This window comes from Mucor velutinosus (genome assembly GCF_035048745.1).
Source record: "Mucor velutinosus strain NIH1002 chromosome Unknown tig00001563, whole genome shotgun sequence".
NCBI lineage: Eukaryota > Fungi > Mucoromycota > Mucoromycetes > Mucorales > Mucoraceae > Mucor > Mucor velutinosus.
The window spans coordinates 1100435-1123939 of record NW_027041904.1 but is presented as its reverse complement, the minus strand read 5'-3'; the positions used below and the strand labels follow the sequence as shown (position 1 = coordinate 1123939).

General features: G+C 42.2%; 8 protein-coding genes across 8 annotated transcripts; 4 read left to right on the top strand and 4 right to left on the bottom strand.

The window, feature by feature from the left end:
• Positions 1 to 854: 854 nt before the first annotated feature.
• On the bottom strand, positions 855 to 2380 carry SOL1 (suppressor of los1-1; the record flags this gene model as incomplete). Its single annotated transcript, XM_064828215.1, has 4 exons — positions 855 to 1008; positions 1063 to 1184; positions 1242 to 1729; positions 1789 to 2380. The coding sequence occupies 4 exons, from the start codon at positions 2378 to 2380 to the stop codon at positions 855 to 857; spliced, it is 1356 nt and encodes a 451-aa protein (XP_064685417.1).
• Positions 2381 to 2973: 593 nt separating this feature from the next.
• On the top strand, positions 2974 to 5449 carry ATC70_008972 (uncharacterized protein; the record flags this gene model as incomplete). Its single annotated transcript, XM_064828214.1, has 3 exons — positions 2974 to 4826; positions 4882 to 5168; positions 5226 to 5449. 3 exons carry the CDS (start codon positions 2974 to 2976, stop codon positions 5447 to 5449), a joined length of 2364 nt encoding a protein of 787 aa, XP_064685416.1.
• A 72-nt stretch (positions 5450 to 5521) lies between these two features.
• On the bottom strand, positions 5522 to 7583 carry ATC70_008971 (uncharacterized protein; the record flags this gene model as incomplete). The annotated part of the gene is made up of 2 exons (XM_064828213.1): positions 5522 to 7445; positions 7513 to 7583. 2 exons carry the CDS (start codon positions 7581 to 7583, stop codon positions 5522 to 5524), a joined length of 1995 nt encoding a protein of 664 aa, XP_064685415.1.
• A 412-nt stretch (positions 7584 to 7995) lies between these two features.
• Positions 7996 to 9446, bottom strand: ATC70_008970 (Trimethyllysine dioxygenase; the record flags this gene model as incomplete). Its single annotated transcript, XM_064828212.1, has 3 exons — positions 7996 to 8154; positions 8210 to 9270; positions 9329 to 9446. The coding sequence occupies 3 exons, from the start codon at positions 9444 to 9446 to the stop codon at positions 7996 to 7998; spliced, it is 1338 nt and encodes a 445-aa protein (XP_064685414.1).
• Positions 9447 to 10054: 608 nt separating this feature from the next.
• ATC70_008969 (uncharacterized protein) lies at positions 10055 to 11130 on the top strand (the record flags this gene model as incomplete). Its single annotated transcript, XM_064828211.1, has 2 exons — positions 10055 to 10060; positions 10120 to 11130. The coding sequence occupies 2 exons, from the start codon at positions 10055 to 10057 to the stop codon at positions 11128 to 11130; spliced, it is 1017 nt and encodes a 338-aa protein (XP_064685413.1).
• A 2322-nt stretch (positions 11131 to 13452) lies between these two features.
• On the top strand, positions 13453 to 14534 carry SEN1 (DEAD-box type RNA helicase; the record flags this gene model as incomplete). The annotated part of the gene is made up of 4 exons (XM_064828210.1): positions 13453 to 13501; positions 13562 to 14136; positions 14200 to 14325; positions 14385 to 14534. The coding sequence occupies 4 exons, from the start codon at positions 13453 to 13455 to the stop codon at positions 14532 to 14534; spliced, it is 900 nt and encodes a 299-aa protein (XP_064685412.1).
• Positions 14535 to 14928: 394 nt separating this feature from the next.
• Positions 14929 to 16841, top strand: SUN3 (SUN domain-containing protein 3; the record flags this gene model as incomplete). Its single annotated transcript, XM_064828209.1, has 5 exons — positions 14929 to 15362; positions 15441 to 15552; positions 15606 to 16063; positions 16188 to 16586; positions 16643 to 16841. The coding sequence occupies 5 exons, from the start codon at positions 14929 to 14931 to the stop codon at positions 16839 to 16841; spliced, it is 1602 nt and encodes a 533-aa protein (XP_064685411.1).
• A 144-nt stretch (positions 16842 to 16985) lies between these two features.
• On the bottom strand, positions 16986 to 20379 carry ATC70_008966 (uncharacterized protein; the record flags this gene model as incomplete). Its single annotated transcript, XM_064828208.1, has 7 exons — positions 16986 to 17336; positions 17395 to 18298; positions 18356 to 18429; positions 18482 to 18781; positions 18838 to 18967; positions 19082 to 20046; positions 20101 to 20379. 7 exons carry the CDS (start codon positions 20377 to 20379, stop codon positions 16986 to 16988), a joined length of 3003 nt encoding a protein of 1000 aa, XP_064685410.1.
• Positions 20380 to 23505: the final 3126 nt, after the last annotated feature.

The following is a 23505-nucleotide window of genomic DNA, read 5'->3' as shown; positions in this document are numbered from 1 at the left end:
CGATAACTTTACGAACTCTCACTTTAGAGAACTTGAAACCATTTGTCCTCCTCGCTTTCGCCTGCTTGAATACACAGAGACAGCTTACATCCGTGTCTTGCAAAGGTGAGTATGCCATTTCGTCCTCAAATAGTGATAGCCGAATAAAAAAACTGCTTGATCATATCTTGCTTTGTTGCCGCTTCTAAGAAAACCATCTAAATCTGCGTTTTGCTGTCAAGCCTCCCATTCATCTTCATCTGGTATGTTCATCATACTTTGGAAACTGATCAATTGATGCAATATTATTGTTCATGTTATTGCCCACGTTGACGGAATGTGTCAATTTTGCTACATACTCATTGAAATGAAGTAGAGTATCAAGCAACAATTTGTTGATGCTTATATCTGAAAGTTGATCCTCGTTGTCCTTGGCGTGTATTCATCACGGTATATCGCGCTAGTTGCGAGGTAGCTCATTGAGCAATCACTAATTCATTATGCATTTAACCTGACGTATTGAAAAAATAAAATTCAAGGACAATGGTCTCAATCAGAGTGAATTGAGCAGATGATTATCACCATTGTATGTATGTAGAGATGGAGACGAGGCTCCCATAAATGCAAACACATTTTTAGAAGGCTTTTGTTGTTGATGTTGACTATCAATATCAGTTATTCTGTCTCTACATGTTAGCTTGGTATCAGTATGCACTACCGATCAAATTCATTCATTTCTTCAAGCCACAATGGCCAGGAACTCCATAGCTGCTATCGAATGGTTTGCGAAAAAGCCATGGAACGAGGGTGCTCAATAAAATCATTAAAGTAATCATATCCTACTACTAGACAAGTTGCAATTCAAGATAGTTTATTTAGTTGGCTCTTCGTCTCATGGTTGATAGTTGTATTGATTCTGCTGCCTCTCTAGTAGGCAAAACTTCTGTATTATCGAGGATATCATCCTCTGCAGGATCATTCTCTATCCATTTCTTCAACATGGGCACCTGAAAATTACCTATAAAGAGCCTAACATTCAGGTAGATCAGATCCTAATTCACACAAATATTGAGGGGCACTTACTGGCAAATATGATACATCAACAATGGGAGGGACAGAACACCAACAACACCGTAGCTGCTATCCGAATAGAGAACGTTAATCAAAGGAATACCCATGGACACAGTTTTAGTGGCACCACAATACTAGAGTGTGTAGAAAGTTGAAGCAGACGCTATTATAAACAATGATACAAGACTTACCATAATAGCCACAGCATCCTTTCTCGAGAATCTCCATTTTGCAATCCATTTTGGCTCCTTTACATAGCGAGTGGGCCATGGTAATCTTGCCACAAACAAGCAAGCTGCACAGCCAAACAGATACATGAAAATATCCACAAAGATGATGGCAACAATGTCGACACCAGTCATCTTGGTAAACGCATCGCTGGCTACGCCATCGCAAAAGACAGACCACACAAGACACAGCAGAGCCAAGCTGTTGATGATGGAGAACCTGCACTTTGCTGCCAAATACTTTACCCGTGCGGAAAATAGGTAGCGTATGATCTGTCCCACCACCAAAGGAGCTAATACTGTGCTACCCAGTGTCTTGAGCACACTCAAATAATCTGGATTTCCTCGATCAGTGCCTGGTTCAAAGACAATGGGATCATTCTGAAACGCTGTCATCAATGCGGGCGACACAAAAATACCCAGCACATTGCCCAAAGCAGCATTGAAGAGTGCTACGTATAACATCAGTAATCCCACTACAAAAAAACCAAGACCTTTGATGTATGCATACCTGCACCATCATTTCCGTTTGCATTTCGAGTCATGATGGCATTAGACGAGACAGTGGTGCTTGTTGACAGCGCAATCATCCATCCCTTGTACACAGTCGTATCCAGATTAGCATGCACAGATATAAAGAAGCGTACAATGCCGTACATGACAAATGGCAGCAGAATGAAATTGATGGCTTGTACAATCAAGTGAAGACGCCACCGAAGAATTGTCCTCAGCATGGTGCTTACTTCTAAGCCGAGACCTGACAGTAAAAAAATGACGATAACTGCTCCCCATTTCACCGTATATTGAGCTTGGATGTCTCCGTTGGCTTTGCCCACCTGAGGGAACGCCCATGCCAATCCAATAACGATGCCCAATCCAAGCAAAAACCAGTATCGAACAAACAAGGTGTAGGCTACTTTTTTAGCCTTTTGAAGACGGCTTGCTTGATCTTGCTGTTGTTGCTGTGGCTGCTGTGTTTGTTCATTGGTAGTCTGCGTGCTTGAAAAGTCGATCTTTGAGGATGCTGACAAAGAAGAAGACGGAGACGACGACTCTTCTGCTGTCTTTATGGCAGCTATCTGTATTGTCTCTGTTGTCGACATGGTAAATACTAATGAGAACAAGAAGCAAACTGTTGCATGGGAAAGATAATCTCAATTTATAGGGTATTCTGATCAATGTAACTCAATTTGATACTCGAGTCATATGCTGTAACATATAAGAGATGAATTGATAACACAAGTTTCACAAGCAGCCCTGATTTGTGGTGTGTCATCTTTGTTACTGAGTTCTCCAATTACTAGTGTTTTCTTGTTTACACTACCTTGACTGCATAGCTAAGCTATTTGTAAGAGTAAACATTCGCTGCTCTGCTACTCTTGGATCGCGTTGAGCTACTCATCCAGTAATTGCTAATTAACGATCACCAGGCACTTTGCAGATCTACATGAGGTCCAGTGATCTGAGTCATCTCTCAGTTGATATAGTGAAGAGACTTGAGCAGATTACTACATGGATATAATATCTGATCTTATACCATCTCTGTTCCCAATGACACAATCAACCAAGCTATTATGGCAACTGCGGCATATCAACCACCATGATGACTACAGGCACCTATCTCAACAGTGGCATGACATCCAATGTCAGCAACTAAATTTTTCGCTTCTCTTTCATTCATTATTACACAAAAAAGATGTCTAGTTCATATAATCGCTCTGGCTCACCTTCGAGAAGAAGCGACGACAAATACAGTCGGTACGATAGAAACTACGATAGACGTGACAATAGACGCTACGACGATTACAGAGATGGTCGATCCAACAGAGATCGTGATGGCAATGCCAGACGCTACGAAGACGACCGTCGCTCTGAAAAGGATAGGAGCAGCACCAAGGGCACGGTGATTGACGAAGATATCAAAATGATATCTGCAGAAGCTTCCGCTGCAACCCCTGCCAAGAAGAGAGTGCCCATCTCCATTGAAGAGCTGTTGCAAAAGAAGCAAGAGGAAAAGAAGCTGACAGAGAAGCCCAAGTTTTTGACCAAGGAAGAGCGCGCTAAGCTAGCTCTGGAGAAACGCCAGCAAGAAGTTGAAGCACAGAGAAAGAAGCAGGAAGAGGAGAGAAAGGCAAGAGAGAATTTTGACCTGGCAGCAGAGGATGAATACAGAAAAACACAAGACTTTTCACGCTCTTCGTTCTCATCTCGCTACGATGATCGTCGAGACAGAGACAGAGACAGACGTGGTAATTATAATTACAACAAGAGAAGCCGTGATAGTAAGAGAGACAGTGTGGACGACGCAGCAATGGGCGAAGATGAAGACGCAGCATTGACCGAGAAAGAGAAGCAAGCTATACGAGAGAGATACTTTGGTGGAGAGCGCAAGAAGAGAAAGATTCGCAGAATGAACGAACGTAAATTTGTGTTTGACTGGGACGCTGGAGAGGATACGTCGCATGATTTCAACCCCTTGTACGCCAACAAACACAATGCGCAAATGTTTGGACGAGGACATTTGGCTGGTATTGACAGCAAGGAGCAAAAGAAGCAGCAATCTGAATTCTATGATCGACTGTTGAAAGAACGAAGAACAACGGAGGAGGTGGAGAGAGCCATGGCACTGAAGCAAATGTCCATCAAGAAGGAGGCCAAGGCCAAGTGGGATGAGCGTCATTGGACTGAGAAGCCTTTAGACCAAATGAAGGAGAGAGACTGGCGTATCTTCAAGGAGGACTTTAACATTTCGACCAAAGGTGGCAACATTCCTCATCCCATTCGTTCCTGGGCTGAATCAGGCCTGCCTGAAAAGATGCTGCAGGTCATTGAAAGTGTGGGATATACAGAGCCCACACCTATCCAGAGGCAAGCTATCCCTATTGGTATCCAGAACAGAGACATTATTGGTATTGCAGAAACTGGTTCTGGTAAAACTGCTTCGTTTGTGATCCCCTTGCTGACTTACATTTCGGATCTCCCCAAGATCACTGAAGAAAACATGGCAGAGGGTCCTTACGCACTGATTATGGCTCCTACCCGTGAACTGGCTCAGCAGATTGAAGAGGAAACCATCAAATTTGCTACACCACTGGGCTTCACCTGTGTCTCCATCGTAGGTGGTCATGCTATTGAAGAGCAATCATTCAATTTACGTAATGGTGCCGAGATCATTATTGCGACACCTGGTCGTTTGAAGGATTGTTTGGACAGACGTATTCTCGTGTTGAATCAATGTACCTATGTAGTGATGGATGAAGCAGATCGCATGATTGATATGGGCATGGAGGCCGATGTGAACTTTATCTTGGACGCATTGCCAGTGACCAACATGAAGCCTGAAAACGACGACGAGATGCAAGTGGAGCCTCTTCAAGGCTACAAGTACAGACAGACCACCATGTTTTCAGCTACCATGCCACCTGCTGTTGAACGCTTGGCAAAGAAGTACTTGCGCCGAGAAGCTGTGGTCACGATTGGTCAAGCAGGTCAAGCCGTAGAGTCTGTTGAACAGCGTGTGGAAATGATCAACGACGAGAACAAAAAGACGTATGTAGTATGTGTTTGTAATGGAGGATGCATGTTAACACGATTTGCTTTATAGTAATCGTCTTATGGAGATTCTTAATTCTGGCAAATTTGCACCACCCATTATCATCTTTGTCAATCAAAGACGTGGCGTGGATACATTGTCTAAAACGATCAATCGATCAGGCCAGCATGCAGTGACCCTCCACGGTGGTAAATCTCAGGAACAGAGAGAATTGGCTCTGGCGCAGCTCAAGAATGGCTCTGCTGGTGTGCTGGTCGCGACAGATGTGGCAGGTCGTGGTATCGATGTCAAGAACGTGTCTTTGGTTATCAACTATGACATGGCCAAGACCATTGAAGGCATGTATAGGCATCGTATGCTGTATCTCACTGTACTCATTGCTTTTTTATATATAGATTATACCCATCGTATCGGTCGTACAGGTCGTGCTGGTAACTCTGGTGTGGCAATCACATTTTTATCTAACAAGGATGCTGATGTGATGTATGACCTCAGACAGATGCTCGCAAAATCAAGCATTTCCAAGGTCCCACACGAATTGGCTGTTCATCCAGATGCCCAAGGAAAGCCTGGCACTGTTAAATCAAAGAAGAAGCATGAAGAAACACTCTTTCAATAAACAAAATAAATTATGACATTTATTGATGCGTATATGTGAAGGGGAGGGGAGAGGGGGGGGGACAAATAACAGTTAATTTTCACATTGATAGTCGTCTTCGAAATTGGCAAATTGAAACCATAGACCATCAGCAGTTTGGATAGGTGTATTGGCGTTGGAAGAGATACCAGAAGGAGTGGACACATCACCCAAAGGCGTGGGGCCCCCACAAGCAATAGGCGTCGTGGAAGACATGTCGTTCAATGGCATAGAAGTGGATAAATCGCTCATCAGAGGTGCATTTGCATCGTCATTGGTATTGACAGTGTTATCAGAGAATAGCAGGGAAGGAGGCTGACCAAACATGCCAATGTCGCTCATATTCCATGCTGAACTAGGTATATCGGTGTCATAGTTGGAAAATGGTTCATCATCTTCCAATAGACTCCATTGCTCTCCCGTGTTGTTCTTGTCAAAGGACGCATTGAAATCATCCCAAATATGAAGTTGTGAGGATTGCTCTTCACCTTGGTTTGTCAATACGCTGAGTAGCTCGTCTTCTTCTTGCGTATCCTGCTGCTGCTGCTGTTGAGAAGGTGTCTGATGATTGAGGAACTCTTGTATCTGATCGAAATGGTCTTGCCGCATAGCCATCTGCTGTTGCTGCTGCTGCTGCTGATCTCGGTCGCTTGCTTGTGCTTCTAATAGACATTGCAATAAGTCTTTTCCAACTTGACTTGCTTCAGATACATGATATCGGTTGGCTTTACAAGTAGGGCAGTAGAAGCTCTCTTCTAGCACGTCGTCAGACAGACCAACACAGTCAGCATGGAGATGGCTGTGGCACGTATCGCACTGGATCAGGGTCGCATGCTCCAATTGCTGTTGTTGGCAGCAAACAGCATGATGGGAAGTGCTTTCTGGTTGCGATTGTGGGTCTTGCTCTTGCTGTTGTTGTAATGGTGGTTGGTGAGACGGGAGCTTGGATTTATCCGTGTACTTGCATCGTTCCATATGATAGGCAAGGCCATTTCGATTCTTGTACTTTTTGTTACATGGTTCACACACGTAAAAGGAGGAGCCATCTGACAAAGTAACAGGTACTACATCAGCAGCAGCAGATCTTCTCTTTGGTGTTGTAACACGTTTTTGTTTGGGCGTTGCAGATTTAGGCGTCTTTCGCTTGCGCTCCTTTTGGTTCTTTGGTCTCTGGGGTGAGGTTGTAATAGAGCCGCCACCAAGCGCAGTAGTGTCGTAAGTTTCATTCAAGGCATGCACAGCAGCAGGCCCAGTGGAGGAAGGCCCTGCTTGATCAGGCTTGTTGAACTTGTTGTTGCGAGCAAAGAGGTTCTTACCATTACCCACCAAGCACATGGTGGACTTGTTCTGTCTCTTTCTCGATACGAGCTGTACAGGTTGACGAGCAGTAGGCTTGGGTGGCACATACTCGTTGGATAGAAAGGTGAACAGTTCATTGTCTTGATCGAGTCTTGCCATCATTTTGAATTTAGCTTGACACAGTCTGACCTTGAGCAAATCACTCATGGCTTTGACTTGATCGTAAGCAAGGTCATCCAATGTGCTTGATTTTGGCCATAATCCTACGCATGTTTGATACAGGGAAGGTATGGAATGCTGGTCTTTACGCGATTTTGATTGTTGGCGTGGTTTCTTGCGTTGCTGCTTGATGAGTTGTTGTTGCATAGAAGATGATGAGGATGAAGAGGATGCTGCTGCTGCTGCTGCGACACCATCTGCCGTCGTTTTATCACCCATTCTCTTGCGACCACGATTCGTCTTTTTAACTTTTGTTGCTGCAGAGATGGGCTCGCTGTTTTCGTTGTCATTTTCGTCCGTGTGTTGCGTGTGATGAATGGCGTAAAATTTGTCTTTTGGATCTTGCGAGATAGAGCGTCTTTTTGGAGGCAGAATGCTGTGTAATTTCTGGCTCATTGCATTTGTGTTGGTGTTGATGTTTTCAAGGGAGGAAAATACTGCGAGCGTACTGTTGTTGTTACTATACAAGAATGAGGATACGAGTGAGAAAAAAAAAAGTTTTGTTAATGGAACCCCATGAAAGTTACTTTTTGCGATAAATAGCAGCGGCAGCAGATGACGATGACAAGGAAGAAACTACCTCAACCTGAGCATCCATTTAGTATAATTGTCGAGCTTCAAGCACACCAAAAAAAAAATTATTGAATGAGAAAAAGAAAGAAAGAGAGAGAGAGAGAGAGAGAGAGAGAGAGAGAGAGAGAGAGAGAGTGAGTGAGTGAGTGAAAGAGAGCGAAATGGGAAGCAGGGGGAATTGTTATACACATTTTCTTCATTCGGTCATTTAATGGGTCATAATCATCATTTGAAGAATACCGCTTGATATATGTACATATATAAACCCATCACATGCCACATCACATACAGTAGATCATCTGTTTATTTGTAGTTAGTTGCGTAGACTACATATCTGTGTTTGCTTCTAATTCTTGTGATGTATCAACTCGACACGAATAATCACGACTCGACAAGCGCGTCGTATTGTACACGCTGTTGATTGTGGTGAGTTCAGTTTATCGAAGTTCTACATTAAACTCATCTTGTACAACAGATCGGACTCTTTCTTGAATTTCGTTGATTTCATCATTTGTCACATTTCTATCCATGGATCTGTAATTGATGCGATAACACAAACTACGCTTATTTGTCTTGGGATGCTTGAAATCATCAATCTAATGCAACGCTATTGAGCCTAGAGCCACACTCAAGCACACAATGACTACGTACCAATTCCACCGTCTCCACAATATCGCCTGCTGCACCACGCACAATCTCACAAAAGTCATTTTCGTGCCATTCGCCTTCAGGTAACCAGAATGAAATGTCCTTGATACAGGGGGGATATTTGGAGAAGGGAACAAATTTGTTGATCTTTCCAGGAGTAAATTGATCCACAAAGCGCTTGTCCTCTGACCAAAATAGACGAATATCGGGAATACCAAACAAAACCATGGCTAATCTCTCCAGGCCCATACCGAAAGCCCAACCAATCTTGTTATCGAGGCCTGCTTGATTCATGATCTTTTGATTCACCACACCGGTGCCCAATACTTCGAGCCATTCGCCCTTGTACAGAATCTCCACCTCCCAGCTAGGACTGGTGAAAGGGAAGTATGCATCAATCCAGCGCACCTTCAAGTCCTTTTCATCAGCAAACAGATTTCTGATCATAGAGTTGATTGAATGCTTCAAATGTGCTGAAATCAAATCGACAGCCTCTGGTGAGTGGCAATCTTGATAAGGGTTTTCGGGTTTAATGATAGTGTCATCCACTACCTCAATGTTGGGTGTTTCTGTAGCTTGAATGCGCTTCAATTCTGCAGCCAATTTGTCGAGATCATTATCCAAGTAAAAGAAGCCTTCGATTTGGTGGAACACAGGGTAATGAGACGAGTCGATTTCATCACGACGATAGACATCACCACTGATCAAGAACTTGTTTTCACCAGAGGCTAAGCCTTGCAATTGATGAGCTGATGTATGAGCACGAAGCACTGTGTCCTTGTTGAAATAGTAATTGTCAGATTTGGTGCGGCTGGGGTGGTCCTTTGGGATGTATAAATCATCAAAGTTTTGCTTTGTAGTGACAACGGGACTAAAGTCGTTGTACGTCTTGAAACCTTGGAAGTTGGATTCAATCAATTGACGAATGATGGAAATGGGGTTTTGAGGCTGTAAATGTAATTTGCGGTTCACTTTTGATAAAACTGTGGGCGAAATGTTGGTCCATTCATCTCGGCTGAGCACTTGTCCATTGATCTTGGTTTCTTTGGCTCCAATTTCAAAGTCTAATTTGTTCATTCAGAAATTTGGCTCCAACATGACTGGTCCATGTGTTTAGCTTACCAGGTGCAGTAGTGGAATACAGGGATCTTTGACATACACTAAGGATCCCACCGCATCCTGTGGGAGCATTGTATTTATTCAGCAAGACTCGCTTCAGCTGTGTTGAGTTGCGAAGCATATTTAATTTGACATGCAGTAGTTGAAAAAGACAAGCTTATTGCCAGGGGCTCTCTTTAAAATTAGATAGAGGGATCCTGCTGGATCAGTGCATTTCTCAGGCAGTCACCATGTACCTGTCAATTTGTGGCAGCAGCAGAGTCAAGACTATTGCTGCTTTAACTCGCTGATGCTCAATGAGAGCTTTTGCTATATCCTGAGTTCCACTGTTTCATATCTAGTTACTGCGTTGACGATAGAACCAGGTAGCGATGATCATAACACTTTGGTAAGATGGCAAATTGACATCTCGCATTAGGTATCGTGTTTGGTTGAATATTTTGCTACGATTATATCTATTGGGTTTAAGTATCTCCAAAAAATTAACAAAAACTAGGCCCAACTAAGCTCTAGTACAATTCAATAAGCAACAACTTCTTGTTGGATTTATAAATATTGATTGTTGTCATGATTAGACGACGGTAATAAACTCTGTCAGCCGTCAAATCATTTAGCCCCGCTTAATATTTTTCTGCTTAAGATTGGACAAATCTTGGTCAATTTCGACTTGGTCGACTTAATTTGAGATAATCGACTATATAAATTGCGATGATCATCGCATACTTCCTAATGCCCGTCGACACAGCTATCTCAATCCAATTACTAATCTTCAGTCCTGTTTGTCACTTTTCCAGATAACAGAGCGTCATAACTTATATGTTGATGCTGTTACTTGCTACTCACTTCCTCTCTATGATATTCTTTTACATTCACCACCTACTACTAATACTCTCTATTCATCTAGCTTTATACCACCGAATCTTCTCTTAGACGGCTCCAACGTTGCAAAGAAGCTTCTTGTAAGCGACATTTTCCGGTTAGATGCTGATCATCAGGTGCTTCGTGTTCGTTCTTCCTTCCAATTTGCTAGCCATCCTATTGTCTCCCAACGTGTTGCTGATTTCATCAATTCTCGTCAACTGATATTCCAGCCTTTCTTTGCACAGCAATGCTTCATTGCTCCCCGTCCAGCCCTAGACCCTCATCAACCTCCCTCTCTGCGGGCGTTTTGCCGTAGCATTTTCGTCCCTCCTTCTTCCTCGCCTTCGCGTAGTCGGTTGCCACTCAACAGCATCCGCTTTTTTAAAAAACTACGCAAAAACCTACCCTCTTCCTCCTCCTCTCTTTCTCCTCTCCAACCTCCTCAATGGCGCTCATTCTGGACACTCGCAATTCCCCTTGCTGCTCGCACGGTCTGGTATCGGGCTATATATGAAAAAATCCCCACCAGAGCCCTCCTACATCTACGCATTCCTGACAATCACCCTTCTCACCGCTGTACAATCTGCCCTGCCTCTCCCACGGAGGATATCACACATGCTCTGTTCTCCTGCCCTCCCAAGTTGCTGGTCTGGCGATACATGTATCACACCTATCTTTCTGCTTCTCCATCAATCTCTGATGTTGATCTGATTCATTTCTTACAACAAATTTTACTCTGTTCTTCCCCTTTTCTTAATCGTGATCCCTCTCTCTCGTTCAATGAACTCTCTATTCCTCAATTATTCGCAACTACTCTTTTGACAATTTGGCAAGCGCATTGGCGCTGGATCTTCGACCGAACCCCGTTCATCGCTGACACCGTTCAACTTCGCCTTGCTCGCTCTCTTGCTCGTTTGGATGCCGAGTTAAATCTTGATTCGTAAGTATTCAGTTTTACCTTTTCGTTCATTCTTCTGTCACCTTTTTTTTTCCAACCCATTTTCCATCCGATCCTTTGTCTCTATATCCAGTCTTTTCTATCCCTCAGCACGACATTTAAAGGACTTTAAATAAAAACTGGAGCTCGTCTCCCCTACAAAAAAAAAAAAATACTTCCTAATGCATTTCTGGAATACTTTTCAAGGCGTTTCTAATAATACCAGTTAAAGCATATGTTTTTAAGAAGCTTATTGAGCAATTTATGAAAATATGAAATGAGGTTTTTGGCAAAAATATCGGGATTTTGCAACTAAAGATATCACAAAAGCCCTTTTAGGGGTTGCTCTGAATCGATGGAAGCATGTTGATCTAATATATACCATAGTAAAAGTCTTCATTATCAAGGTGAAAAATGCGATCCTTTGATTTTTGTTGAAAATCATGAGGGGGTACCTCATGCTTTTTGGTGGATTTTTGGCCATGTTTTTTTTGGTCCCCAAAAAGTTGAGCAATAGTGACAATAAGTAACTGCCAGACGAGAGCAATTGTTTGGTGCTTTTTTGGTTGTCTAAAACCGCTCCTACCAGGAGAAAACGGGGCTCAAGCTCATTCAGATTTCGCTTGTTATGCATTTATTTGAGTAGTAGTAGGTAATGTTGATATGCTGTGTGCCCCTATGTGAACTGCTCGCATTAACACAGACACGGATCATTGCAAAAGATTAAGACTCACAGCTATGGAGCTCTCTTATGCGATGGTTGGAGTATTTGCACATGTAGCAACAGACATGGTGCTATCGAAGCATACGCCGTAAAAGATGTATCCAGGATACTGAGTATCCCAGACTAGCCATCTGCTCTTGCTAGTGTTCAAGAAATCCTTGCACTAACATGCACTTTGAATGGTAGATCTGAAAGTCTGCGCGTTTTACTCTAGTTGCTCCAGCTGTAAACGTCCATGATTGACGTTTATCTTAAGCAGTGTAGTGTGTGCATGCCAGCAGCCAATCCATCCATTCCATCTCTCTTGAATGTATATTCATCTTGCTTAATGTAGTGTTACAGTGGAAGAATGGCGATAATCGTCCATTTTAGAAATGCTCAGGTTTTGGATCAGTGGATTGCTTGGGTTCATTACCGATCGCTCAATAAGAAATCCAGGGGTAATTTCTTCAATGCCATTCTAGTGCTGTTCATGTAAATTTCACGGCTTTTGTTTATCCCAGTCGTATCTAATATGCAAATACTCTACTGATTTACATGCAAGCATTCGCTCTCTAAGACATCTGAAGATACCTCTCATAACCATATGTATTTCAGTGGAAGCAATGGGCTTTTTCCTTGTCATGAGATGCACTTGTCATGTTAGCACCCCTATTGCACATGCTCTATCTCGGAAGAGCTGACATGCGAATGAACAAGATTGACATTGCCATGTGGTTTTAGGGTAAATGATTACAAACAACTTGCACATAACGGAGTTGTCATGGATAACACGCAATCGAATGTCACATCTAGATGAAGGGTCCAATATTACTCCCATCTCTCTCCTAAACAAGACCATATCTTCTAACTTTAGTATAGCCCTCAAGTGGTGCAATGGACTCAAGTGAAACCACTGGGTAGACTTTTTTCTTTCCACTTTCCATCCAACATCTGGGAATGTCAAAATTATCTAATAGGAATGCCTGATTCATAAGAGAGGGTCTTTCCAACAGGGTTCACATTTACGTTTGGCGGGGATGTCAGGGTTTATAGAAGCTAGTGTCATTAATTTAAACAGTCCATTCAGCGGCCTGCCAGGGTCTTTCTGGATTAGATAATCAGGCGATGCAAACCAATGATATCATTGATTATGAAATCAGGTTGTTTTTTTTTTTTTTTCGTGTGGCTATATGACTGATAACATGCAGAGCATCTCTCCGAGGCTTTTCCAGTTTTCGATTTTCACTAGTTCCCTACAATGCCTCTTCTTTTGCTCAAATATATTCTTGCTTCCCCTGCTCTATTTGGAATCCTAGATGGCATTCCACTGAAAGAGAGAATTTCCTTTTTTCGGTCAGGGAACTATAGAAAAGACCCTGAATAGGATGTAAAACCTATGAAATGAGCACCCGCTTCCCCGTGTCGCCCCAGAAACATGCAATTTGGGTATGATTGGATCACTGGATTAGACCCTGTCTCTACTTTTTTTTTTTTTTTTTTTTTTTTTCAACTCGGGTAATCCTGATGAGAAAGGTATAAATTCGCCTTGATGTTGCAATCTCATTTTCTTGTTTTCCTTTTTATTTTCTTCATATCACATATATATTAAAACAAACACACGCAATGAGATTGGTTATTCGCGACGATTATGATGAGGTGACAAACTATGTTGGTAAGTTTTGCTTGATTGCATAAAGAGAAGTATATGTGCTAAATCGTCTGTTTGCTGCAGCCAACTACGTCAAGGAGCGTGTCAAGCAATTCAACCCTACCGCTGAGCGTCCCTTTGTCATTGGTCTTCCTACTGGCTCCTCTCCTGTAAGTGTATATAAGCTCTTGGTCGAAATGTTCAAGGCTGGTGAAATCAGTTTCGAGCATGTTGTTACTTTCAACATGGACGAATACGTTGGCTTGCCTCGTGATCATCCTGAATCCTATCACTCTTTCATGTGGAAGAACCTCTTTATGCACGTCAACATCAAGCCCGAGAACGTTCACATTTTGGATGGTAATGCTCCTGATTTGGATGAAGAGTGTAAGAAATTTGAGGCTGAAATTGCCCGGGTTGGTGGCATTGAACTCTTCTTGGGAGGTATTGGTCCAGATGGCCATATTGCTTTCAACGAACCCGGTTCTTCTCTCACCTCTCGCACTCGCGTTAAGACATTGGCCTACGAGACCATCATTGCCAATGCTCGTTTCTTTGATGGCGATGTCTCCAAGGTGCCCAAGCTCGCTTTGACTGTCGGTGTTGCTACTGTGATGGACGCTCGTGAGGTGCTTGTTATCATCACTGGTGCACACAAGGTAAGCAGATACAAATATTATGTAATGTATAACCATGACTCACACAAACAATTTACTATATAGGCCATTGCTCTGGCTAATTGTATTGAAGGTGGTGTGAACCACATGTGGACCGTATCGGCTATTCAAATGCATCCTAAGGGTTTGATCGTGTGTGATGAGGATGCGACCCTTGAATTGCATGTCAAGGTAAGGCCAACTGTGTTCCTTATCTAATATTGTCATCTAACTTGTATTGCAAAACACAGACTGTAAAGTACTTCAAGTCTATTGAACACGTCCATCAATCCTTGATTGGCCCTGAAAACTTGTCTCTTCAAGGTGGTGTCAAGCAACTCAGAAAGTTGACTTCCAGCTCAAGATCCCAAACTCCCTTGAATGGTCCTTACGACGAGTAAAGCATCCTCCCTCGCTCCTCTTTAATTTCACGCATTTTCACTCTATTCTTGTCTATAACTATATCTATATACACCTGTAATCCCCAGATAAAAACCACATAAAAACACTAATTGTATAATCTAAACATTGTGGTACATGTACATTGTGTTTTTCACTTGCACCAAAAGCATTAAATAATGTTATCAGGGTCTCAGGGAAAAAGCGTGCGATTTGAGCGTAATACAGTGCACAACGTACCACCTGACAAAGCAAACCACTTGATGAGCTAACCTGGGCTTATATATATAATATATATATACACCTGTTTCTTTTTTTTTTTTATAGTTTTTGTACCCTTTTTTTCTTTTTCTCTCATTACTTTCCCTCTCTTATTCATTCCTTTCTATCTTGAACATGACAGATCCACTGGCATCTATTCGAGAAGAGTTTGATCTGAATCAGCAAGTATTTAAAGCCATTGTCGATGGATTCAAAGCTGAATACGAAAGCGGCCTCAGCACAGCTTCAGCATCAGGCCTCGCTACCATGATCCCTTCCTATGTTACCACATTACCCACAGGTAAAGAGAAGGGCACTTATCTCGCTTTAGATTTAGGTGGAAGCACGCTGCGTGTGTGTGCTGTGGAACTGCTGGGCAATTGTCAAGTGACAGTAACAGAGATCCGTCGTCATATTGCTCCCAATGATCCACTGAGAACAAGTGGAGCTACTGCATTCTTTGACTGGATTGTGGATGCAATTGCTGAATTGATTGAAAAGATTGGCTATCATGCAGTCCATGCTGATGGCCCGTTATCTCTGGGTGTGTGCTGGAGTTTTCCCGTAGAGTACGTGTAGAGATGTGCGCCTTCACTAAAGTCATAACTCATCCATGTGTGTGTGTGTGTGTGTGTGTTTTTTTTTAGTCAAACAAGCATTTCTGCAGGCAGAATTCTTCGTATGGGAAAAGGATTTACGATCGAAGGTGTCGAAGGTTATGATCTCTCTACTTTGTTCCAGGAGGCTTTTGACCGCAAGGTAATTTCCAGGTGTCCGGGCTCGAAACGTAGTGTTATTAATGACATGTTTAGAATGTCAATGTGAAAGTGACAGCACTGCTGAATGATACAGTGGGTACACTAGTTGCTCATGCATACACCAATCCAGACACTCGCGTTGGCTTCATCTATGGCACAGGTGTAAATGCAGCTTATCCTGAAAAAGTGTCTCGTATGGTTAAATTGCAGGGCAACCAACAGGTCAAGCACTACAACCCAGACGCCACTATGCTTGTCAACACCGAGATTGATATATTCGGCAGTGATGCCTATCTGCCTCTCAACAAGTATGATCGCGAACTAGACGCCAATCACTCGCAGCCTGATTTCCAGTTGTATGAAAAAATGATGTCTGGTGCCTGCATTGGTGAATTGGTGAGACTAGCTGCTTTGGATATGATTGAAAATGGCAGTTTGTTCAAGGGCCATCGTCCTACCGAATTTGCAGTTTCGATGGAATTCAGCACATCGATTCCAAGCGACATTGAAGGGTGAGTTTTTTTTTTTTTTTTTTTTTTGTTTGCAAGAAAGAACCCTGGTGTATTATGTTATTTATTGTTATATAATGAGGGTAATACATTTGTACCACCACATATTCTAATTATACATCCTTAGACATCTTGATTACTCGACCGAAGCACGTTTTGAACATCTTAAAGAGTTGATTCATTTCCAAGATGGTTATACAATGGACTTGGATGACCTGAATGTGTTTACAGAGCTGTGTCAAATCGTATCCAATCGCGCTGCAAAACTAGCTGGTGCTGCCATGGCCTCGCTCATTGAGCAACAGCAAGATTTAATGACTGGATCTAGCCCTATTGTCATTGGTGTGAATGGATCGACTTATGAGAAATACCCTGATATGCATCAACGCATCTATCGCTCGCTTATCACCTGGTTCGACTCTCAGGTGAGTGATCGTATTCGAGTTGAACTGGCTACAGACGGAGGCAGTATTGGCGGTGCACTCATTGCCATGTTGGCCGAGAAGGAAGAGCAGCAGCAGCAAAAGTAAGTACGATGCGACATGGCACAAACACAAACAGAAACTAACCGCTCAAAATCAGGGTCTCCTCCTCTCAACAACAAAAGACCCTGCCTACCACCGAGACAACAAAGAAGGCAATTCCCAACAATCATCCCCCACCACCCTCTTTCCTTGGTTGCTTATTTGGCTGGTTAGCACCACTTCGAGCAAAAAGAGGTGATACGAACAACACATCAGGTGTTGATGAAACCATAAAAATCAATCAAGAAAAACTTTAGTGTGATTCCAATTTTTCCATTTCGTAATACATTAGCTAATTCATGTGGGAATAACCAACCTTACTATTATATTTTTGGTGCTCGACACAATAATCCAATAAATACTACTTAATACTATGATCACTGTAACGATAAATGTCCTGTTTATTCCATGTATGTTTCAATGATGACAACAGCTTCCAATGGGCGTATCTCGCTCTGCTCGTGTGTCTCGGGTGACATGCTCGTGTCAGAATTCAACGGCTCAATGACCACCCGTACTTCTTGTAGTGCATCTTCTTGTAACTGTTCTTCTGCGATGGTAGAGGGCAACTCATAAGTGTCTTCGGCCGTATTGTAAGCAGGATTGATCCTTTTCAAGATACGAATCAGTCTTTCATTTGTCTGTATGGATTCCAAGGGTATATTGTTTCGACAGGTAAAGCACTGATTAGATTTACTTTTCGTGAGACAGCGCATGCAACAGATGTGGCCACAGGGTGTAGTAATAGGGTTCTATAGGAGGCTCATGTCAGCTCGCCTTACACATGTGAACATCCAAGCACGTTATTACCTTGATGGGTTTAGGACAGGCATGGCTAGAGCATGCAAATGCTTCATCAAACACATACTGGAGAAACTCGAATTCAGACCAAAACTTGAGCTCACTGATTTGATTCCATAAACGCCTATTCTGTGTATCTTTTGCAATGGCTACCTGAGCCTTATACGAGGGAGTAAATCTTCGCAATTCCTCTGTCTCCTCGTCCACTGGATTGATCATGCGGAGGCCCCTTCTTGATATCATTCTTCTTCCTTCGGACGACCATGGAGGCATCTCCGTATCATCTCGTTTGAACAGGTACTTCCAGATAAGGTTTCCAGTAGTAGGCTCCTTGTAAGGCCAGTAGCGCACAATCTTGTATTCTCCATCATATCTAAATCCCTCTGCCGGTGCAAATTCCGGATGCAGCGCCTTTAATGTGCTCGATCTGCACACACGAATAGGCTGGCTCTTTCTCCAATCCAGTGCTCTTCCACCATTCACTGCGTTGACGGGTGTATTGCAAGTGAGGGCCAAAAGTAGATTGGATCGAGTCAGTTCTTGAGACTCCAGCTCTGCGTTAGAGAAGACGGACCTGTGCTTTGGAAATCCACCTACACCAGAGCATATAAACTCATCTCCATCATCGGGATCCTCAATGACGCCGTATGTCAGTACAATAGACACTGCTCCAACCCTTCCATTACCAGCAACACGCATCACTGGACTTCGATGCACTCCCCATTCCGTCATCAAACTTCGTGTTGCCCATGTCTGTCCAACACGTACGCCAGGGATTTTTCCAACGTGATATTGATGAACCACAGCACACTCTTGCTCCTTGATAGTAATGCCTTTGCTGCCCGACGACTGTAACTGCTCGTCTTTTCCAACAATTTTTTCGTGATCTCTATTGTAGCAGTCGGGACAATACCTATCAGCAGGATTACTGTGTGCGTGCCATTGTGTATCTGGTCTTATATCTACTTACCAGTAATGGCATTTGGGTTCTGCTGATAGTCCCGCGCATTCAATGTGCCAATAGTTGTTGCATTGATCGCATATCTAGCATGCAGTGTGAGATAAAGCAAAAGCGCCAACTAGCAATGGTACTCACCAATGGATCGCCGGTTTTCAGGAGACATTTGACACATCCGCAATCAGGACACGTTTTTCGACGTGCATCATTTGCACAAGTTGGACAGACAAAATCGTCAAATGGCAGTGTCACTGCGTTCATGTTGTCAATGGTGGGCGTCTTTTGTCGCTTTCTCCCTGCCGTTATAACAATTCGTGGACAGGGTCTTTTGCGTTTTTTCGCAGCAGTATACAAGTGCACAAAGACAGTTGATTTATCTCTCACTCTGTAAGTCGAGTTCAGTCTAGCGAGCGTGCCGTCTTGGCAATGATCTAGCATCTATTATCAATTGATTAACTCGTGAATCAAGTAGCGTATCTCACTTCCACACTTACAATTTTACCAAGTGCAATCAAGGAGAAGGCAGTATCTTTTGGTATCTTCAATGTGGCCATGATTGTGCTGCGAAATAAAGCTACAGTATCGTCCTTTCCAACATCAATACTGAAGCTTTTCTGATTCTGACTAGGCACAAGTATCTGGACTTTCATATTGCTTTTTATTGAAAGGTGTAGAAGAGAAGAAAAACACTAAAATGTCAGGCGTGCCACTAGACATAAATGGTCGCTGCCAAAATACCTGTTTGGCAGAGAGGGCTTTAAATACTGCTCCTCATCTGGCATTAACAATAAGCTGTTGATCTTAATGGGAGAGTTGGCGTCTATGAACATGTAATCTAATGTGCCTTGAAATTGAGACGCGTAATCCGTGAACCTGGGCTCTCCAAAGAGCCCTTGGTTAGTGCTGTCTGGATTGACGCGGCCGAAATGACTGTAGATACTCTTCCAATGGCCCTGGTTATGGTATTTGGCTAGGAGCATCTCGATGGTATCCAACTGATCGGCGGAGATGGTGGTGATCTGATCCTGTTCCTCTTCTTCTTCCTCCTCCTCCTCTGCAAGGTGCTCCTTACCATTCGCAGTCGCCTTGTAGATACGAGATTCATTCAAGTCCTGGACATGAAAGTCAGAAAGGTGGTTGGTAGTCAATAGCCCATAAGCAGCATCATCGGGCGTTGTGTTGAAATCACCAAACAACAAGGGTTCCCATCTCGTATTTTCATCTAGTTTTTGCTTAAAGTCTAATAGTCGGTTGGAGTAGATGATGGTCTGCCTAAACCGCTCATAATTTGATGTGGGTCTCCAATACAGATGCGTATTGCCAACCACAAATCCAATGCTAGGATCTGATTTCCATTGCAATGCCAACAGTTGCGCGATATTTCCCGTCATGTACGAAGGAGGGCATGTTGTATCCGTGTTGTAATCTACAGTGGCATACTTTACACTGTTAAACTTGCTCTCTTTATAGGCGATGCCACAGCCATGACGCTTTGTTGGATGTGTATAATACATCACTTTGTATCCCATCTCGTTAAACATGGCCTCATAATACACTTCAAAGTTGTCCAGCTCTTGCATGGTGAGTATGTCTGGCTTGTATAGCTTGATTTCATCCAAAATCATTTTCCTTCTTGCCTTCCATTTGATGTAGTCGCCGGAATCAGGAAATAGTTTCCGCTTGATCAAAGATTGTGCCAAAATCTAATCTCGTGTCAATATAACACCCCTCATTATCCATGCTTCTTTTGAACTTACATTGAAAGTCATGACACATATTTCCCCTGATTTCTTGATGAGAGCTGGCTGATCAGGAACAGTGGCAAAGGGACGCTCATACACTTTTCCTGGTGGCGATTGTTTCATTTGCGGTTTGCTATTGAGCTTCTTCTTGGCTTCCTTTTTGGCTTGCTTCAACCTTCTCAATTCATCAATGTTGCTAGGCTTCTTGGGATGATCCCCAACATGTTGCACCTCAGACATGTCAATCGTAATTGGTAAAAAAATGTATAAAGAAGCAGCTTGCTCCTTTGTCATCTTTTAAATGCGTTGAATGTTGCCGCAGTCGTTTGAAACTCCCTTGACGTGAAATGCTCTACCTATGATCTGTGTGTAACAGCAACCATGCTCAGCTGTAAACCTTTGCCAAACTACAACATAGCAAGATATAACCAAGCGGTTTTCAATACCACATTTTGCAACGCCTCACTTATCAATTTATTACTCGTAATGAAAAACGATTGCTCATAATAAAGCGAAGTATCACCGAACGGTCTTAAACACAGCGTTTTCTAGCTTCTGATCCATCCATCTATGACTCGTAATCATTTGTAATTAACAGCTTTCAGTAGACCCTAAGGTACATAATCTTTGCTCAAAATCAACTTATTACCTCTAAAATCATCCGTTTCTGAACGACAATCCACCATCCGATCTAAAATCCAACTACACTACTATCATTTCGCTCACAACGTTCTGCTATAGGAACACGCTAGTTTCAGAACTCTAACCACAATATTTACACTTGATTTTGGATGACCAGGTCTCGAAACCGGAAATACTTTTGAACATCCCGAGTTTTTGCTATGAAACAAAATAGAGCAACTCTTGAAATTATAACATATTAAAACTCAATGACGCACAACGCATGTTCGGCGGGTGGGGGGGAGGGTATTTGGTGGTGCTGGGAAGACCTGCTAGTACCGAGTATGCTACTACTACATCTATATAATAATAACCTTAGCTTCCCCATCGTATATCAAATTGAAGAGACATTCCATGTGAAACTGTTTAATGAACGCTGGATTGAATGATTGAACATTGTCTTACATTTTAATAAACAAGAAGGCTTTAAATTATAACTGTTTGGATACCCTTTTATTACAAAAGACAAAATAATGTTAAACGGCAGTGTTATATCAAATGTCATAGCAAGGTCTCACACTAAAGGTTTTAGGCTATTCTTAGGTCCTTTGGGTAAATCATGCTAATCATGATTTACAAATCAATTGTTGGGTAGATAGTAAACCTATTTGTATTATAGTTCATCATCATGCTGTAAACCCTAGCATAATGAAAAGCATATAAATGCATCCTTGGGATGCATTCTCAATAAAAGTGTAATTCTTTGGCAGATTCAATTTTACATTGTATTTTGACATAACAGGCAGATCAACAGAAAATCAACTAGCTGTAGACCTTTTCTCCTTCAACCCCTGAGCCAATCAGATTGCTTGAAAACTCCGCTGACCTAAAAAAAAAATTGCGAGGGTTTCCCTCTGTTTTGATGTGAGGCAAAATTTTAAACACCGCTATATATAGCAATATAGCGGTAGTTATCATCAAATCTCCCCCAGGTGCTAGAGCATGCCTTACTTACATCACTTAGCTTTTAAATTCTGGTATTGAGACCCTCAATCATCACTAAAGTAAGTAGCAATAACCAAGTGGAGACAGCCTATCTATCTCCTGGCCTCGGATAAAGTCTTGTTGAGCTTCAGGGATAGGCACATCCACACAACGTAAAAAAAGGTATGCTTCAAAAGAAACATAATAATAATAATAAAAGAAGAAAAGAACATATCACTATAGAAGTACAGTAGTACGTAGGCAAAAAAAAAGGACACTCACACAAAGTGGGTCAAAGAAAAGCATATCACAAATACAACATCAAAAATGTTCAAAAAAGCTCGTTGTTGTTGCAACAAAAAATGCATACATGAGCAATGTGCATGGTAGTAATAGTCGGATGTAAAGCAACATAAACACGCACAACAACTGCAAAAGCAAAAGTAGTGGTATTATAAGTGTGCAATACAGCGTAATGACTAACGTTGTTTCATGTGAAGCCACAGAGGAAACAAAACCAGCAAAAGAAGAAGAAAGCGCAACAAAGAAAACATCATGAATGCATTATCATGAGAAAGGAAGCAATAATACCAACATTCAAAGAAGTATTTTATCATTGCGACCAGAAGAAAAAAAGATACTTACCACCTACCATAGACACAGATAGACCAAAGAATAGACAACCACCAGAGATAAACCAGAGAACAATCATGCACCAAAGACAGCAGACCAGGAAATATTATATTAGCAGCAGCAGCAACACCAGCACCAGAGGAAAACCAAAGTACGAACGCTACCAGCAGAGACCAAACAAAGATTAAAGAGGTCAATTACCACTTACCGCCACCAAAAATAGACCAGATAATATGCAATCACTGGATATAGACCAGGGAACGAGCATGCACCAAAGACAGTAAAACAGGAAAGACCAGGTTAGCAACACCAGCAGCAACACCAGCAGCAGAGAAAAACCGAACAATGAGCGACACCAGAGACCAGACAAAGGTTAAAGAAGCAACCACCAGAGAGAGAGACCAAAGAAGCAGCTACCAGACATGATAAACCAAAGAAGCAGACAGCAGAGATAGCAGAGAAGTAATGGCAGCAGCACCCACGTCAAGCAGGCAAAAAATTATCAAAACCTAATAAACAAATTCGATTAGTGCTTGTTCTACGTCTTTCTGTGCTCGTTGTCGAACGGTACCTGCTATATTCCACTTAAGAGAAGCAGTATCAAGTGCTTTTAACAGTACAAGGCCGTGTTATCAGAAGCTAGAGTGTTATTTTCAATCAAAAGGGTTCCAAAACCAATGTGGTTTGATATTAAACGCGTTTTGCAAAAAGGGTAAAAAAAAAGGAGGATATGGAAAAATGAGAGAGCGCCCTATTCGACGTCACGGCCAGTAGATTTAGTCTCAGTTTTCTGCCGTGGCAGCCGTAACTGCTGCGCTTTAATTTGAAATTGTGCAGTGGGTATTTTCATGTTCAAATGCGACTTGAATTCACATTCTTTAAATGTTTTTGCTAAATTTGACTATGGAAATTGTCGTCATTATACTTTATCTTCTAAAGCATTTATAAAAAGTCAATGAAGGTGCATCGAATGATGCTCGTTACATTTAGCTTTCACACCGAAAATAAAGAGTAACTTTGAGATATTTGAAAATAGGTTTTTTGCGGAAATGTCAAAATTTATCATATGAAAGTCTAAAAAAAAAGTCGTTTCTAATGTTGCATTCCGTCTCTACGATCAACTTGATCTGATATGTATCATAGAAAAAGTCTTCATTTTTGTGGCGAAAAACGCGATCGTTT